We start from the raw sequence: 19,041 nt of genomic DNA, 5'->3' as shown, positions 1-19,041 counted from the left end.
AACAGTAAGAAACCATCTCACATTTAGTTTTTGGTTTCTAGAGAAAAGAATGAAAATGGAGGGTGGTTGTTTTTTCTTCGAATGGACTATACTACAAAATAGCCTTAAACCTCCACTTAAAAATTCCAAATTCTAAAGGACGATTGTTCTAGCTGTTTTCGAGATATCACTGCTGGAAAACAGACATACATACAGACGTTTAGCTGCTTAGTATCAAGTCTTTTTCAACCTAATTTTCATATTCAATGAAATGTTATATTTTTTTCACTCTGCAATTTTTTGAAAATTGGGTAAATGTATTTTTTTTTGTAAAACTTAATAATGAGTTTTTGTTCATTGATATATCTAATATCCTATTACTTACTTCTTCTATAGCTCTAAAATTAGAAGGAAGAAAAACGAACAATAACTCTTGTTGGGAAACAGAACTAATACGAAGATTATTAATTTGTAAATCTAAACAAAATTATACATAAACTTACATAATTGTAGAAATAAGGATAATCTTTCATTTTTAGGATTCAATTAAAGAAATGCTTCGCTTTTAACATTTATCTTGTTACCCTAGGAATCATTATTATAAAAATCAGATGAATAGCATAAGTATATCATACAAAAAGTTGTATTAAAAAATCAGCATGTTTTAAATGGACCTACGGACTTTCAGGAAATAACATGTCTAAATCAACTGAAAGAGCTATCCGTTACGGACGGACGGACCGACCCTAATAAAAGAATAGTATGTGGATAAGAACTGTGTATGTAGCATTTGGATCTTTTCACAATACCGAGAACTTTTGCAGGCTTTTTATAGCCGGCCTTACACAATAGACGTTGTACATTAGAAACTAGCCATAGAGTTTTTTTTTCAGTTATGAACTTTGCAGGTAGGATTGGATATTACAGGTTTTATAATAGAGAACTGGCATTTGTTACAGGGCAGAGGTTCTATATTGAAGTACCTTATATGATTTACATGAAATGCATTTGGATAATAAATAAATATTGTTCATGCTACCCCGAACATTTAAAATTTTATAGCTCTTTCAAATATTTTATTATTGATAATGCAACATAGTTAATACTATTAGTATTGTCGGTTTCGTGACATCGCCTCTTAAGGGGCTTTTTATCGTATTTTCACAGTAGCTTTAAATCGGTTATTTTAGGTTGGGTAAATGTTAATGATTGCCCCGTAGGATTAGGCAATTGGCCCCGCAGTGGCTAGAAATAGAAGAAAAGCTAACGTGAAAATACGACAAAACACCCCTTAAGAGACGATGCCACTAAAACGACAATTCCCAATACTATCATTAATATTAAAATTACCAGGGCCATTTAGTAACTGATCCTTAAATAGTTGGATTAATGATCTATATTCGATATTTATTATTTTACATCTTTTCTTTTAAACTTGGCAAAAAATCTTTCATTCTTCTTCTTTTGTATTGGGGATTTTTGTAATGATTTATTTTTACAAGAAATTTCCGAATACAAACCCTTTTTATTTCCCTTCAATACGATGTTATAAATACGAGGATGACAACATCCATAAAAGCAAAGCTCAGAAACGGTAGATCAAACGGACATTAGTGTCAGAACTGAAAAATCAGAATGTAAATGTATAAGAGTCAAAGCAAAATTGTAAGTAAATTTGTTGAAAAATTTCTTGCTGTAGGATAATGTTTATTGACATGCTTACATTTTTAGGACTTGATTATAGAGTTGCTTCGCTTATAACATTGAACTTTGTTGTCCCAGGAATCACGATACCAAAAATCAAATCAATAGGATAGTTAGATCATATAAAATTTAGTTTTAAAAAAATTAAAATGGACGTACTGACATTCTGGTAATGATTATAGAGTTGCTACTAAATCGTATACTACAGGAATCACCATGCAAAGTTTGAAATCGACAGGACAATTCTAACATGCCTAAATTAACGAAAAAGCCATCCGTTCCGGACGGACGGACCGACCCTAATTATAGAAAATCTTCGCTTTTAACATGAATGACAACAATTATTTATAGCAAAGCTCAAAGAAATCAGACAAAATAATTTGTATACAGTATGATTTTCGGTACAGGAAATCTTCCCTATACATTTCAGCTGTCTTATTTAAATTGCAGCCGAGAAATTAACGGACATACTGACGGACAGACAAACAAAGTGAGTTATAGAGTAGCTTCTCTACTAAAATTATAAATATATTTGATCTGTATTGGCCTAAAATTCTGTTTAGTGATTTATTACTGATCAACAATCACAATATAGAAGATTTTCAGTTGTCATAGAAAAGGAGATAGCGAGTTTGCTACAAAATAAAAAATCACAAAACCTTTATTAAACCTCTTTATGTCTTTTGAAGAATGGCTGACGGTCCAAGTAAATTACATATATACTGGATGTTCATTGGGACACGGAATCATCATAAAAAAATTTCAGCTGTCAATTCTTAGTAGCAACAAAAAAAATCACATTTCCCACATTGCGTTACGGACGAATTACGGACAGAAAAAGTGAATTATAGAGTAGCTTTGCTACTAAAATACTTAGAAGGTACAAATTTATTTATTAACATTTTAAACTATATAATTATGACTAAAAACAATATCCATCTTATAAAACAAATTCAACAAACTGACATATTTAATTTATAGACAAGGAATTTTTCTACGGGATATTATCAATATTTAACAAAATACTAAGGATTTTGTAAAGTTTTAAAGGTAATTTTGTAAATGTACAAAATTACCTAAAATTACATCTTATTAGATAAAGATTTTAAAACTTTTGTATTAAAAAAGTCAGATTTTTTTTCTATTAAAAAAAAAATACATAAAATAGCTTTTTAAAATAATCATTAACATGTTTTTAATAGAGAGTCCCAGAAAAAAACATAATAATATTTTCATATCATTAAATATTAATATGAGATATAAGTTATGTATAAATAAAAAATAAAGAATATATATGTAATAGGATAAAACTTTTTAATTTATCTAATAAAAACTTTTCTTTTGTCAAAACAAAAACAAATTACAGTTTTCATATTGATCAACAATTTTTTAAATATATATTTTATTAGAATCTGAAAATTATGGAATTTATTTTAAAAATGATCAGTTTTAGGTATAATTATCATATTAAAGTTCATTACTGGCAGTTTTTGTTCATTTTTCTCTACTGTTAGGGATTTGGAAATATTAAATTACGAAAAAAAAGTATTTAATAGTTATTTCTCGTATCGTATTATAAACGGCTTTCCGCGGATATAGAATGTACAATTATAAGATTAAAACTAGTTTTTTTGAGCCCCGAGGTGCCGGAGGCACCGGCTAAAAAAACTGGTTTTAATCTCATGATTGTACATTTCTATATTCGTAGAAAACTGGATATAATACGATGCTAGACATAGGTTTTTCGTATGGATGAGAACCGGTTCCTATCCACCGGATTCGAATGAATACGAGAAAATATTTTAAAAAACAGAACAGTTTTTTTACTTCTTCAATGAAAATCAAATTGAAAAATAATGAGATTTCTGGTATAAAAATAAACAATTTCTAAGGTTATTTTTTCCTGTTAATTTACTGAGAAATATATAATTCAACGGGTTTTATAATGTTACTTTGTACGTTATAAATTTCACTGACAATTTAACATAAAAGACGACATTAATGTCTTACTCAAAATTGATAACACTTTTTATAACAACATAAAAATGGATATTTGATAAAATTAACTATTTTGATTTTTAATAAGGTTATTAAAAATGAAATGAAAAGAGAGAAAATTTGTAAATCCGGGTTGACAAATTGTAAGTTTTATTATTTGCGGAAGCACTAGGATTAAAACTTAACAATTTATTCAAAGAACGATTGTGTCTAATAGTAGCAACAGTTAAAGATTTTTTTTGAGTAATTGGAAAAAAATCTATTAACGTTTAGGGAGTTAATGTAATTGCTATGTCGAAGAATAATTGTCAGAAACAGTGAAATGCATGTGCACAAGAGGTGCGCGAAGTGCACTCAATAAATTTAATACCCCTCTTTAAACCAAAATCGACGGGGGTGTAATACAGTCAACAAAATGGGTGGGGTGTTATTTTAGGATCAGTTTAACCCCATACATACTCAAAGGTCAAACAAATATCCACTCCACACACATTTCAATTTAAAGGGGGTGTAACTATATATAACCTTTACTCCATATTGGTGTCTTCGGGGTGGACCCCTAGGGGGTGTATCCAACCACCTTAATTTTGCCAGGATGTTTGCTACACCCTCTTTCTGCACGCTTCTGGCAAATTTAAAGTGAAACAAAAAGTAACCATTACAGACTGACTCAAGTGTAAGTGCTTGTAATGTAGCTTTGCTGAAAAAAACCAATAATATTTTAACAAATTAAATTATAATTGTGATTTATTAATAAGTGAATTTTGGAGAATGTTTCTAGTTTCTAGTTAGGTCTCCTTTAAGTTATTGCTAATTGAATGAGAAAAACAACCTGGATTTGATATCTAATAATTAAAAGACTGTATTTATAAAAAGTTAAAAGTATGTTGGGTTAAAAATTTGGGACAGATAGTTTCTTTTATACTTAGTTGTTTGATGATAAAAACACGAAAAAAAAATCACTACTTAGAAAAATGGCAGTTTTAACAAATAAACTATCTATCCCAAATTATTTATATCTAATGTATGAGTATTGGCAAGTTTTAGTTTTTTTAGTAAAATACAACAATTTCTTATTTTATACAAATATTCAAGGATGACAACATTCATTCGTAGCTTAGCTAAACAAAAAATTTTAAATGCCAAAATTCCAAATTATTCAATATAACTTACCAGCTTGTTTAAATTAATTTACATACGTTCAGACAGACTGACAAAGTAAATTAGAAGGTAGTTGCCCTACTCTGCAACTAATTAAAACTTAGTTTCACAGTCTAGCTTGTCAATGGAAAGCTTGGATGTGGATCTACTTGAGGCCCCCAGGGGGGAGGGGCGCTCATACGTGGGGGCAGGCACTGGGGGCGGGGGCTTGTCATACTCTGTACTCTAAAAAGAACAAATTTTGTTTTCACTTGTTCAGGAAAATTTTAGATTATTTTTTTTTCATTAAAAAAAAACAAATTAACACTAAACAGAAGATCTTATCAAATTAGATCATCTGCTTTTACACAATCTACCTTGTCCGGTTGTACAAGCTATACCTCGTGAACAGACTGTTGTCGTTGTTGTGACTGTTGAACCAGTGAAGAGCACTGACTCCCACTACTTATACAAACTATACTTGGTAAACAACCTGTTGTTGTTGGTGTGACTGTTGAACCAGTGAAGAGCACTGACTCCCACTATCTATACAAACTATACCTCGTGAACAACCTGTTGTTGTTGCGACTGTTGAACTAGTGAAGAGCACTGACTCCCACTACTTATACAAACTATACCTGGTGAACAACCTGTTGTTGTTGTGACTGTTAAACTAGTGAAGAGCACTGACTCCGACTACTTATACAAACTATACCTGGTGAACAACCTGTTGTTGTTGTTGTGACTGTTGAACCAGTGAAGAGCACTGACTCCCACTACTTATACAAACTATACCTGGTGAACAACCTGTTGTTGTTGTGACTGTTGAACTAGTGAAGAGCACTGACTCCCACTACTTATACAAATTATACCTGGTGAATAACCTGTTGTTGTTGTTGTGACTGTTGAACCAGTGAAGAGCACTGACTCCCACTACTTATACAAACTATACCTGGTGAACAACCTGTTGTTGTTGTGACTGTTGAACTAGTGAAGAGCATTGACTCCCACTACTTATACAAACTATACCTGGTGAATAACCTGTTGTTGTTGTTGTGACTGTTGAACCAGTGAAGAGCACTGACTCCCACTACTTATACAAACTATACCTGGTGAACAACCTGTTGTTGTTGTGACTGTTAAACTAGTGAAGAGCACTGACTCCGACTACTTATACAAACTATACCTGGTGAACAACCTGTTGTTGTTGTTGTGACTGTTGAACCAGTGAAGAGCACTGACTCCCACTACTTATACAAACTATACCTGGTGAACAACCTGTTGTTGTTGTGACTGTTGAACTAGTGAAGAGCACTGACTCCCACTACTTATACAAACTATACCTGGTGAATAACCTGTTGTTGTTGTTGTGACTGTTGAACCAGTGAAGAGCACTGACTCCCACTACTTATACAGACTATACCTGGTGAACAACCTGTTGTTGTTGTGACTGTTGATATAGTGAAGAGCACTGACTCCCACTACTTATACAAACTTTACCTGGTGAACAACCTGTTGTTGTTGTGACTGTTGAACTAGTGAAGAGAACTGACTCCCACTACTTATACAAACTATACCTGGTGAACAACCTGTTGTTGTTGTGACTGTTGAACTAGTGAAGAGAACTGACTCCCACTACTTATACAAACTATACCTGGTGAACAACCTGTTGTTGTTGTGACTGTTGAACTAGTGAAGAGAACTGACTCCCACTACTTATACAAACTATACCTGGTATACAACCTGTTGTTGTTGTGACTGTTGAACCAGTGAAGAGCACTGACTCCCACTACTTATACAGACTATACCTGGTGAATAACCTGTTGTTGTTGTTGTTATGACTGTTAAACTAGTGAAGAGCACTGACTCCCACTATTTATACAAACTATACCTAGTGAACAACTTGTTGTTGTTGTTACTGTTGAACCAGTGAAGAGCACTGACTCTCACTATTTATACAAACTATACCTGGTGAACAACCTGTTGTTGTTGTGACTGTTGAACTAGTGAAGAGCACTGACTCCCACTACTTATACAAACTATACCTGGTGAACAACCTGTTGTTGTTGTTGTGACTGTTGAACCAGTGAAGAGCACTACTTATACAGACTATACCTGGTGAACAACCTGTTGTTGTTGTGACTGTTGAACCAGTGAGGAGTACTGACTCCCACTACTTATACAAACTATACCTGGTGAACAACCTGTTGTTGTTGTAACTACTGAACTAGTGAAGAGCACTGACTCCCACTACTTATACAAACTATATCTGGTGAGCAACCTGTTGTTGTTGTAACTGCTGAACTAGTGAAGAGCACTGACTCCCACTACTTATACAAACTATACCTGGTGAACAACCTGTTGTTGTTGTGACTGTTGAACCAGTGAAGAGCACTGACTCCCACTACTTATACAAACTATACCTGGTGAACAACCTGTTGTTGTTGTGACTGTTGAACTAGTGAAGAGCACTGACTCCCACTACTTATACAAACTATACCTGGTGAACAACCTGTTGTTGTTGTTGTGACTGTTGAACTAGTGAAGAGCACTGACTCCCACTACTTATACAAACTATACCTGGTGAACAACCTGTTGTTGTTGTTGTGACTGTTGAACTAGTGAAGAGCACTGACTCCCACTACTTATACTTCCAGAGGCCAAATAAGACCTTAAAAAAAATCATTTTGCACCTCAATATATAATTTCTATATATTTTAAAGAGAGTAAGGTTTGTTGGGCTGTAAATTATATTGGTACAAAGTTTTATAAAAACATTCTCTCATAAGTTAACTGAAAAAGTCCAAATTCTTGACTCAAAATCAGAATTATAAAAGAATATTTTTTTTGTCCTGTATTGAACCTATTTACTATCGCTCGGTCTTTTAAAATTAAATCGGACAGAGAGACAAACAGACGGATGGAAATGTGTTGCATACCTGTCTCCCATGGCGGACAGAAGGCTGGAGACTGGTTCTGCCAGGTATTGCTGGCCTGTACCCGTACTAAAACAAAAAGTTATGTTTCAAAACATTATCAGGAGGGTATACCCATCCAGGTCACACTCACCCCATGGAAGATTTTCTTTTGGAGTGGTAAATTGTTTATTTTTTTGTAACTCTTGATATTTGGTGTTTTGTCAACTTTGTTGTTATAACTTGTAAAGACTTAAGAAAGTATTACCTTGCAGTTTAGTTTTTAACCAACTTGCATTTCTATTTTCATACTTAGTTAACTCACTTTCTTATTTTAACCCAAAAACACATTTCAAAAGTTTAATTAAGCACAAACAAGGCATTTCTTTTGTAGTGAAACTACTCTATAACTTTTTTTGTCCGCACAGCAATATTTTATGGGAAAATCAATTTTCCTTTTTTACTAGGTACTTATAGTACTTTCTATCGAGAAAATGTTTCATCGTTGGTTAAAGAGAAAAGGTACACAAAAAATAAATTAGAATCTCATTTTTGCTGCCCTTATTTCCTTTTCCGTGGAAACTATCTTGAAGTATTTACCTTGAGAGTAGCAGGTGGTCAGTGGAGTTGATCGGCACGGCGATATATCTTTCTATCGTTTCTCTGTGAGTAGGAGGGTAATCATAGGTAAGGTGGGCAGGCAGTAACGATCTAGTCCCATGGAGTATTTTTATTTCAGTGTCTATATATCAAATGTCGTTTTCAAAAATTGATTTAAATTTTTCCATTAATTTGTAATGAATTTACTCTATTTATAGGGTTTAACAGTAAGTTCATCTCTTTAAAATTGCATTACCTATTTGACTGTTCAAATATTTATTATTTGAGAGTAGAATATATCTATTAACGATTAACTTTATTTGTTTGTAGAAAGCTAGTAAAAGGTTCAATGTAGCTGATGTTAAAAATATTGAATTTTGTTATTTCTGCACTTCTTCATAAATTCCTTGCTAATAAGCTATATTTCAATTTCAATAAAACCGTAAATAAAAATCATGCCTAGCGTCTTCAGATTTTGTACTCGTCATATAGTGTTCATATTCATACGACTGAGTCTGCAGTTTTGGCTTCAACATTTGTGCGTAGTCATCCTTCCGGGGCGGCGGTACGAACGGCGGCTTAGACCTGTCTGGGACGACACCGGCCTGTACCAGCGACGTGGGTTGCATGCTAGTGCCCAGGCTGGTGCACACAGGGGAAGGCATACTGCAGGCAGTGGGGGGCAAGGGTGGCGGGGCGGCACTGATGGGGCGCGGACTGCACGGCCGGTACACATTGGACGCCTCGGAGGGCGGCGGTTTGGGGGCAGAGCTGTTTGGCGCCTGGTTGCTGGAACAATGGACAGTTGCACTGACTGAGTGAACTGTAGAGTCGTAAACGCTGTTCTTTCCTTTACAATCTTTTGTCTCAATTACCTGAAAGTTGCAGAAGTTAAATTTTTTATCACTTTAAACAAACCTCCAGAGAATGGGAAGTATCGACCCTCCACTTGTTAATTTTAACAAGAAAATTAAGAGAAAATTCTGGGTAGGGGTATTATTTTCATGGGCGATTTCTATTGAAAGGGTTGAGGTAACCTCTCCCTAAATATTTAAAAACCTTCCCTTGACCTGTAAGAATCATCTTAGTTTTTTGGTTTTTGAGATCCTGTCATTTAAAATGATTGACATATTTATAATTAAAGCTTTCTTTTAAGAATAAAAAATAAAGTATGTAGCAATAACATTTCTCCTATTTTTTCGAATCCGGTGGAAAGGAACCGGTTCTCATCCATACGAAAAAACTATGTCTAGCATGGTATTATATCCAGCTTCCTACGAGGTTAAAAAAACTAGTTTTAATCTCATAATTGTTCTTTCTATATCCGCGGAAATCCGTTCATAATACGATGCGGGAAATAACTATTAGTACATTACATTTTCATCTTTTAAGCTTTTAAGTTTAGGTTTAATAATTTTAGTTTTCCAGACTCTAAATAAAACATCATTTGAAATTGGAACAGTAAGAGTAAGTAGGTTAACCTAAAACTAATCTACTTAGAAATCATAAAATTATGGCATCTAAGTAGTACTTGGCCGTACAGGCTTATATCCCAGTTTTGTACAGATGGGATGAATGAATTTTATAAATTTATAAGGGGTTTCTCTCATAAAAGAAGTATTCAAAAAAATTGTATACATTTTTGTTAAACAAATATCATTGTTTGAAAATAAACAGAAAGAAAATTATAGTTTTAGTATTCTATTCAATATTTTATTCAATAAATTCGCAAAATGTATGTTGTGTTTCTATCTATCGGATGAATTACAAGGAGCTAATGAACTTTTACAATTTTAAAAATAATTATCACGTAAGAAGGAGCAGATAGGATTCTCATGTAAACAGACTATGGTACTGTCAGGTCTGCAGTATTCGTATTTTTAGAACATTTTTGTCCAGGAACGCAGCATTCTTATTTATACTATGGAGTACAAATCTAGTAAATTCTGACCAGTAATCCAATAATATATAACCAAGCAAAGTTTCTACACTCCCCAACAAGCAAAGATGTTTGCAATCTCGGACAGGAATAATTTTTCTCGTATTCATTTGAATCCGGTGGATAGGAACCGGTTCTCATCCATACGAAAAAACTATGTCTAGCATCGTATTATATCCAGCTTTCTACGAATATAAAAATGTACAATCATAAGATAAAAACCAGTTTTTTTAGCCAGTGCCTTCGGCACCTCGGGGCTAAAAAACTGGTTTTAATATTATAATTGTACATTCTATTTCCGCGGAAAGCCGTTTATAATACGATGCGAGAAATAACTATTCTAGCAATGCTATAGTTCAAATTAAGATAAAAGTCTACAGGGATTTAAAAAGTAAAAATATGACATTTTAGCCTTTTTGATCTAATTTTGACGTGATAGAACTATCTATAATAAAAAGTAGAATGATGTCTGTCTGAAGATTAAGATCACAGTAAACACTGAACCGATTGAATTTTATTCTTCAGAGTATATACCTATTGGTCATGTGGTGGTTTTAAGCTATTTTCTTATTTTCAATGTTTTTAATGTTTTTTATGTTTTTATATTTTTTTTTATAAATCTTTATATTTTTATATATTTTTAAATTTTTCTTCTTCTTTTAAACTTTGTTTAATCAAACTCAAAAAGATTGTGAAACCTTCCTTCTCCTGTAGGGGCGAAGCCCCAATAAGTCTAATGCTAAAGGAATTTTCATAAACAGGTTTTAAATAATATAAATCAATATAAATAAATATAAAAAGTTTTAAAAAGTTATAAATACAGAAAAAATCTAAAAAAAATGTAAACAAAATTTTTAAAATTCTCCCCTCAATTTTTAGGAAAAAAGCCCTTAGAGGCTAGGGGCGAAGCCGTTAGTCATATTAAAAGGCAATTACTAGGATAATGAAATAAGATTTTATCATCTCTATAATTACTTTTCTAAAGGAAGGTAAGCCTTTTTCTAGAAATCCTATTTATATGAAATATTACTTTTTTGTCTGAAGCTTAAGATCTCAGTAGATACCTAACTGATTTGTTCTCTATTCTAGGTAAGCTTTACATAGGTCCTTTGGAGATTATAGGCTATTTCATTTTCAGATTTCAGTCTTGGAATGGTTTGAAGCAGTTTTTCTAGTCCCTTTAAAAATAGAATTATGCAATAGGGCGTTGTGCTAGTTTAATTTTTGTGTTTTAGACTTCTTATGTCCTTCAAAGTTGTAGGGATTCATCACTAGAATTAATATTGGTCATTTCACTAAATTATCTTTCTTTATCCCTGTCATAGATTGCAACAACAAGATGTCTTTTATATAACTAGCGGTTACGCCCCTAGAGGCCTCTAGGTGCACTTGAGGATGGGGGAGTCGAATTTGATAACCTAATTTCTTATTTTAGATTTTAAAAGAAAAATTTTAAAAAATTATTTTGGGGGAGGTATTTTTAATATTGGGGGGATGAGGGTGTCCCACCCCCCAAGAAAATAGTTATAAACCTTCCCGGTACCTATGAGAAGCAACCCTGTTCAGGAGAATCCGATCGGTTCAGCGGTTAGCGAGATCCTTCGGTACAGACACACAGACAAACAAACAGACAAACATCCTGTTACTTTAGTATAAGGATTATTATGGTCATAATCAGGGAGGAAGGGAACATTGGTCTGTTTATTATTCTAGTTCCAAAACTCTCAAATTAACGTTTTCTTATTTGTTGGCTCTACAACTTTGCGGACTTTTAATTGAATTTTGATTGATTGGTTACGTTGAGTGTCCAAACGATTCAATTGTAATCAACAGATAATCAACAGAAGGGGTAATTTTGTGTATCAGCATTGAAGATGTATGTCAATTTTTGGTCATTGTCTTATCCTTTTAAATCCCTGGGATCAGGAAGAAAGGGTAGAGTAAATGGAAATCAATTATTTACTTTAAACCTTTAAATATATTTTTTTTAAATTGAGCATTAAGTGTATCCAATAAATCCTACTACATCACTAATTAGTCTTTAATATTAAGTGATCTTTGTATAATTAAGATAAGGTTTTATGCCATTTTCTGATACCGTTTAAAAAAGATAAATGTATAGAAAAATCTTCATCCAGTTAATCATCCATGTATCCCTGGTATGGGATTGATAGATCAGCTCCAAATGGATTTCCTATTCTAGCCCTAGTTTCCTAAAGTGTACAGCAGATAACCCAATTATTGCAGACCCTATTTTCAGCTACTCCGGAAATTTGTGAAAACAAAGCGATTTATACATTATACATTCAAAATTTTAATGTTTAAAATTTTAATTTTTTTTTGGAAGTTTGAAGCTTTTTTAGCTAATAGCAAATTTCGAGATAGGACGCGGACGCTAGGTACACTTTCGGAAACTAAATTGGAGTTCATCGATTGATAGTATGGTGCTCAGAAATAGGAACAACCAGTATTTACTTCAAGTAATATGTCAACTAAGACCACTTTAAAGCCGTAAAGTTGCCATTAGGGCCCACCCGCCTTGGTTACACAAAGATAAAAAACCTAAACTCCCTATTTTCAATTTAAATAAAAAATGGTAGGGTTGGGTGCTCAATAGGCATATTGTGGGAAATGCCAGATTTTTATTGAGTTTCTATCCTTGTCTATGAAATTGCACAAATCAAACAAAGTTTCTGTTGGAAATTGGGTCAAACAGTAAGGCTGGTTTCTATGAATCTCATGTATCACAGTAAAAATACACCAATATCTGGCTATTCCAGATACAAACATTATTGTTATTTAAAAAGTTTTGTAACCCAAGGAATCATTTTAAATGTCTGTAGTTAGTTACCTCAATTATATAATAAATAGATCATATGTTTACCTACTCATTTATACATGTGCATGAGCCCTCAGCCCTTTCCAAATCTTTTATTTTACTATACTCCTTTGCATTTAGGGATCTTAAGGGATAAGACAATGGACGATAAAAATACTGTAGATTTAAATTATTGGTTGAACAGTTTGGACACTTAAGTTTAGAACAAACCAATAAAGACTCATTGCAATTTGAAACTTAAAATTCCCAACTAAGGGGGGGGGGGGCTCTTACTTTACAGGGCCTTTACATGCGGTGTCCTAACCCTGCGGGTCTACCCAGTGCCTAATATAACCTTACCTAACCTGACTCCCCCTTATTTGCGATTTATTAAAAAAAAACAAGCAGGGGAAAGGGTATCAGATCTCAAAAGGCACCTCGATGGAAAACGTTAGAAGAATCTTATGTTATGAACAGTAATGACAAGGCATCCAAGCCGTATCTAAGGTTATAAATGACAAACATCCTTATATAGAATAGAATACTCTAAGTTAGGGTGAAAAGTTTTCTAACTATGCTTAATTTTAATTTATTTTCTGCATGTATTCCTTTCTTTTTGGTGCATAAAAGTTGGCCTTCTTCTTTTTTTAGCAGCAAAGTTTTTCTATTCTAGGGCTTGTTTGCTCGTCTGAACGTCGAACCTTTAGATGAAAAGGACATTCTGTAGGATAAGAATAAAGTTTTGGATGCGTTAGCCACCTCTAATTTACTCAGGAAAATTTACTTTTACAACTTAAAAATCTTCTGGAAGTCTAAACCAAATCCAAATATGACGAACATTCTTTAGATTTGAGACTTAGTCGTGGCTAATATATTTCAGTGCAGTGTAATATGGTCCAATATTGTAAATTGAGCGCAAAGTTTTTTTTAACAATCCGCGTTTTCTCTAGCCCCGAACTACCTGTGCCTTTCGAGTATTAACTTTTAAGATGGGTAGTTATTGGATAAAAATACTGACCCCCTTACTTGCATTTATAGGCCCTTTGAGGAAAAGCACCGCTTGTTCAAATTATGTTTTTTTTCTGGTGAAGGATATCGTTCTTGTTAAAAATTGGTTTTGAAATATTATGTTAGAACTTCTTTTGCAGTCTTTTATGTTTATTATTTTTTTCACTCCCCTTGCTCTTATAACTTTTATTAACTAGGAAGAAATGCAAAAGAATTATATTTTCATTTTTAAAAATTAGATTATGTGTTATCTATTTTAATATAATCAACTAGCGGCTTCGCCCTAGAGGCATCTAGAGGATCATGAAAGCCACCACCCAAGAAAAATCTTATTCAAAAGATATTCCCTCTATAATCATATCTTCTATATTTCGTTTATTATTGCTATCTTAGGACCTTATTGATTATTAAGCTTTCCTAAAATAGAGAACTCAATCGGTTCATTAGTTTTCGATATCTTAAGCTACAGACTAAAAACCATAGTACTTTATATGATACTAGCGGCTACGCCTCTAGAGGCCTCTAGGGGCACTTGAGGAGGGGGGAGTCGAATTTGATAACCCAATTTCTTATTTTAGATTTAAAAAAAAAAAGTAAAAAAAAATATTTTGGGGGGTGGAAATTTTTTTTTTTTGGGGGGGGTGCCCCCTTATCATTTTTTTTTTGGGGGGGGCGGGTATTTTTCATTTTTGGGGGGTTGGGGGTGTCCCACCCCCAAGAAAATAGTTATAAACCTTCCCGGGACTTATGAGAAGCTACCCTGTTAAGGAGAACCCGATCGGTTCAGCGGTTAGCGAGATCCTTCGAGAAACACAGACAAACAAACAGACAAACATCCTGTTACTTTAGTATAAGGATGATAATCTGAAATTATTATTTTTTTTGAGGGGGTTATTGGTAAAAAACATTATAAACTATCAGATGCAAAGCTACTCTATAGGTACTGACCTGATAAAGATCTTCTCCATGGTTGTTTGAATCATTGTAAACATTGAGCGTTTCTTTGCTGGCTAATTTATCATGCTCAGCTCCTCGCCTTCAATAATTACATTCATGAAATTTTCATTTTTCAAAATTTATGCGTTATTTACACAAACTAACTGAAATACAATATATAACCTTTCTGTTTTCACCAAAATGATCCCGCTTAACGCTAGATAAAATTATTTCGTCTTAATAGGGAAGCTTCTAACACGTTTAGTAAGCTATTATTTATTTGCTTTTTGGTAATATGGTTTGTAAAATGTTTTTACGTTGAAGTTGAAGTAGTTTATAGTGCCTCATAAAAATGACGTCTTACAAGACAAATTACCAATGTTAGGCCAGTACATACTTTACCATCGGTCAATTACATTGTATACTGGCCTTTCATAGTTCATGTGTATTGTATGACTTCATTTTTATTAGACACTGTAAGCTGTTCGTTTGAAGTTCCTTAAGAATTAATCCAAAGAAAAACCATATATTACATAATAAATAGAATGTCTTACTGTTTGCAGTTTGAAACTTAAGATACGTGGAACTATCAGAACGAATATCTACATAATATCTACCATGAATGTTTAAACACTTTTGCGTTTCTTCTTAGCATAAAAATTCATTTATTTTCTATTTTAATCTTATGTTATGTAAATTAGTTTAAAACAAAAGTTTAAGATTAAATTAAACATAAGATATGAAAGAGAAATATATTCAAATTTCTTAAAAATATTTTTATTAAAGTGTTTGTTGATTAGGGAAGTAAAAAAGATTTATTTTGCCTCCGACTTTCCGCCAGTCAAAAACATTTATATTAATTAAGCTAATTTATGATGAATGTCTTTCATTTTGTTTGTCAGATTTTAAATCGATTTACTCGGTAAAGCTTATGTTTATCCTATAACGTCGCTGATAGTTCTAATCTTTTAAAACTTAAAACATTTTCTTTCTTGATTATAAGTAAGTATGTGCTAAAGTGAGAAAAATCATATAAAACGAAGCTTTTCTACAATTAGGGTAAATTAGGGCCCGTCTGTCCGTCTGATAGTTGTCCAACTACCTTTTTAAAAAGTGTGAAATGTGATTCCTAAAACAACCAAGTCTACAACGAATGTAAATCAATATCAAATATAGTATTTTTACATAAATTTTGTGATCACATTTCGAAACAATATTTTGCTTTTTTAAAATGTCAAATTAACTAATTGTTTGTTAATGTTCGTTTGTCCGTCTGTTTTGATGAGCTTCGCTTTGGTGGATATTGGCATCCTTGTCTTTATTTAAAGATGTGTGAACTCTGAAAGTTGCCTAAATTATGGAAAATCTTAAGGTCTCGACAAAGAGACCAATACTCAAAACTAGTTTCTTGTACAATATTAAAATATATTTTAGTAGCGCAGCTAATCAACAACAAGGATCTGTCAGTATGTCTCTTTGTCCGAATAAATTAATCATTAATGTCGCGTTCATAATTTAATGATAATCTGAAGAATAGGCTAAATTCAACTATCACTGACAAAATAAAATACATTGATTTTTAGTCTTTAGCTGCATTACTTGCAAATTACAGCTCTTTTTAAATTTAAATTGCTTCAAGATCACTATTGCTGCGCGAATTATTATCCTAATTCTCATTGCATATTAGCTAAATATTTTGCTTATAAGAAATTGAGATATTCAAGAAACAGACACGCAGACAGACCACTGGACAGATAATCAAACAAACATTTTGGTCATTTTTTAAGGGGCGATTTCTCTTTGGAGGCTGGTGATACCCTCCCCCCAAAAATGGTTATAAACCTTCCCCAGACATATGAGAAGCTTCTTTGTAAATAAGGTTAGCCAGATTTTTGTGTAAACAGAGAGACATCCTATTACTTTATATAGGGCTACAATATCTGCCTCCGTATTGAGGAAAATGCCTAAATATGTTCGTTGTAAAGCGTTGGTTATCCCCCTCAGATTTAGAGGATTTAAATACATAATTCTTAGAAATTTTATACCTGGGATCAGGGTCTACACACCAGCAATTTAATAATATTTACAATTTTTTATTTTCATTGGACAAGACAAAAATAGTTATCTATCGTATCGTATTATAGACAATTTTCCACGAACAACAAAACGGATATTAATTATATGATTTTTGTTTTAATATTCGTGAAAAATTGTCTTTATTACTATGCTATACATGAGTTTTCAGTATAGCTGAGAACTGGTTCTAATCCAGCGGATATTAATCGGTTTCGAAGCCATACTGGAATTGTTTTTCTAGTTAAACTATAATCAGAACTTACAATTTTTTGTTCGAAAATGATTGTAGAAACTTTACATCTGACAAAAATTATTTAGTTTAAGTGACTATCTATGACTTTCATAAATGAAAAATCGACTAAGCTTATAATTTATGTTAAAGTAAAACGTTCAATGTTTAAAAATCAAACAACTTTTTATTTTTTATTTAAATTTTTATTACATTTTATAAAAGTATTTGTGTGAAAATTTGGATCAACATCACCTCCCAAATAATTCATCAATGTCTTTAATATTCTATTTGACCATAAATATGCCCACCCATTAAAAAATAGTACTTTTGGTTTGTTTGTCCGTTCATGTCACGCAAAACATACAACTGATTTAATTCTATAATCTAAGAAAGCTTCACATAGGTCCAACAATTGATTTTGAGCCATATATTTTATCTTTAGGTCTCGAACAATTAATGTCTAATCAAATACATTAATGTCCATGTCCAAGGGTTAATTTAAAATTGAAGGGAAAATGTTAGAAATGCTTCTTGGAAAACTAGGACATCATTCTACAATTAAAGATTTTCACGTCGTACAAAATAGAGATATTTTTGGAAAAATTATGTTAGGAATAGTGACAAACGTTTTAGTTTTTTTTTACGCGCAAGTGTTCTATGAATCTTCGTTTCCCTGTATTTTAATATAATGTATTTTACGCCCTTTTTTCTACTACTTATTTTTATACACTTTTGTAACCTACATTTTGATCTTTATCCAATCTTCATGACCCTTTTGACTACTAACTCCCCATATTTGCCTCTAGATGCGTATCATCTTTCTGTATGTATATACACCACTTTTTAGATTTCAGTTGTCTAAAAATGGTTTGAATAAATTAAAATTTGGTACATGAAATGTGAAATTTTTGTTTGAGGTATGTATGCTTCATCAATAATATCATAATTCCATAATAGGATATTAGAAAATTACATTTTCTTTTTGTAATTTTTACTCAATGATAAAACAATTTCTTTCAATTCTTATCTAAGGAATTATACTCATGGTAGCTTTAAATATTGGGAATATGAAGTTGATGTAGATAAATAATGATACTATTGTCCTTTCACTCCCTATCTAAGATTATGTAGGACAATTATTTTCTAATCGTATCCAATACTTACTTTGATTTTTTCTCATGCATAATTTCTGTGCTGTTCAATGAGGTAGAGTGACTGGTGTCTGATTGAAGGAAGATACTGGTTGTTCCAGAATTATGGCCGGTCATAGAGTTTCCGGTCAGCTTGGCATTGTCTCCTGGGCGGCCGTTTGACCTGAAATAAGAACAGATGAAACAGTGCCATGACAAAATAAAATAAAAGTTATTTATCGCATCGTATTATAGACAGCTTTCCACAGATATCAAAATGAAAGATTATTATCTCCGATGGCCCTAAGGCCCATGCTGACAAAACTGGTTCTGATTTAGGATTATTATTAAATATTCGTCGAAAATAGTATTTTATACAATGCAACACACGATTTTTCAGTATCGCTAAGAACCGGTTCCAATCCAGTGGTTATAAATTTCCATTTTTTATAAATATTAAAAGATTGTTGATAGTAATAATTTCTTCAATGTTAACCATAAATCTCCTATTCCTGTGGGCCTACTTTATGTGTATCCAATGTAACCTAACCTAATATGAGTGAGGG

At 32.6% G+C, this 19,041-nt stretch overlaps 2 protein-coding genes across 2 annotated transcripts in view; both read right to left on the bottom strand.

Annotated features, from left to right (window-relative positions):
- Positions 1 to 4,728: 4,728 nt before the first annotated feature.
- LOC145312367 (uncharacterized) lies at positions 4,729 to 18,613 on the bottom strand. The gene is made up of 7 exons (XM_080151606.1): positions 18,510 to 18,613; positions 15,050 to 15,137; positions 8,796 to 9,211; positions 8,337 to 8,447; positions 7,761 to 7,826; positions 7,402 to 7,492; positions 4,729 to 5,067 (listed from the first exon to the last, which is right to left on the bottom strand). Exons 1-7 carry the CDS (start codon positions 18,611 to 18,613, stop codon positions 4,936 to 4,938), a joined length of 1,008 nt encoding a protein of 335 aa, XP_080007732.1. The 3' UTR covers positions 4,729 to 4,935.
- The window catches only part of LOC145334369 (CD151 antigen-like), a 93,950-nt gene continuing 93,228 nt past the window's right edge, over positions 18,320 to 19,041 (bottom strand). Inside the window, exon 10 of the mRNA XM_080179826.1 lies at positions 18,320 to 18,659. The gene's annotated coding sequence lies outside the window, so the exon portion shown is untranslated. The remainder of the gene's footprint in view (positions 18,660 to 19,041) is intronic.

This window comes from Acartia tonsa, chromosome 2 (assembly GCF_053477335.1).
Source record: "Acartia tonsa isolate MP-2025a chromosome 2, ASM5347733v1, whole genome shotgun sequence".
NCBI classification, from domain to species: Eukaryota; Metazoa; Arthropoda; class Copepoda; order Calanoida; family Acartiidae; genus Acartia; species Acartia tonsa.
This window is presented reverse-complemented; position numbering and strand designations above follow the sequence as displayed.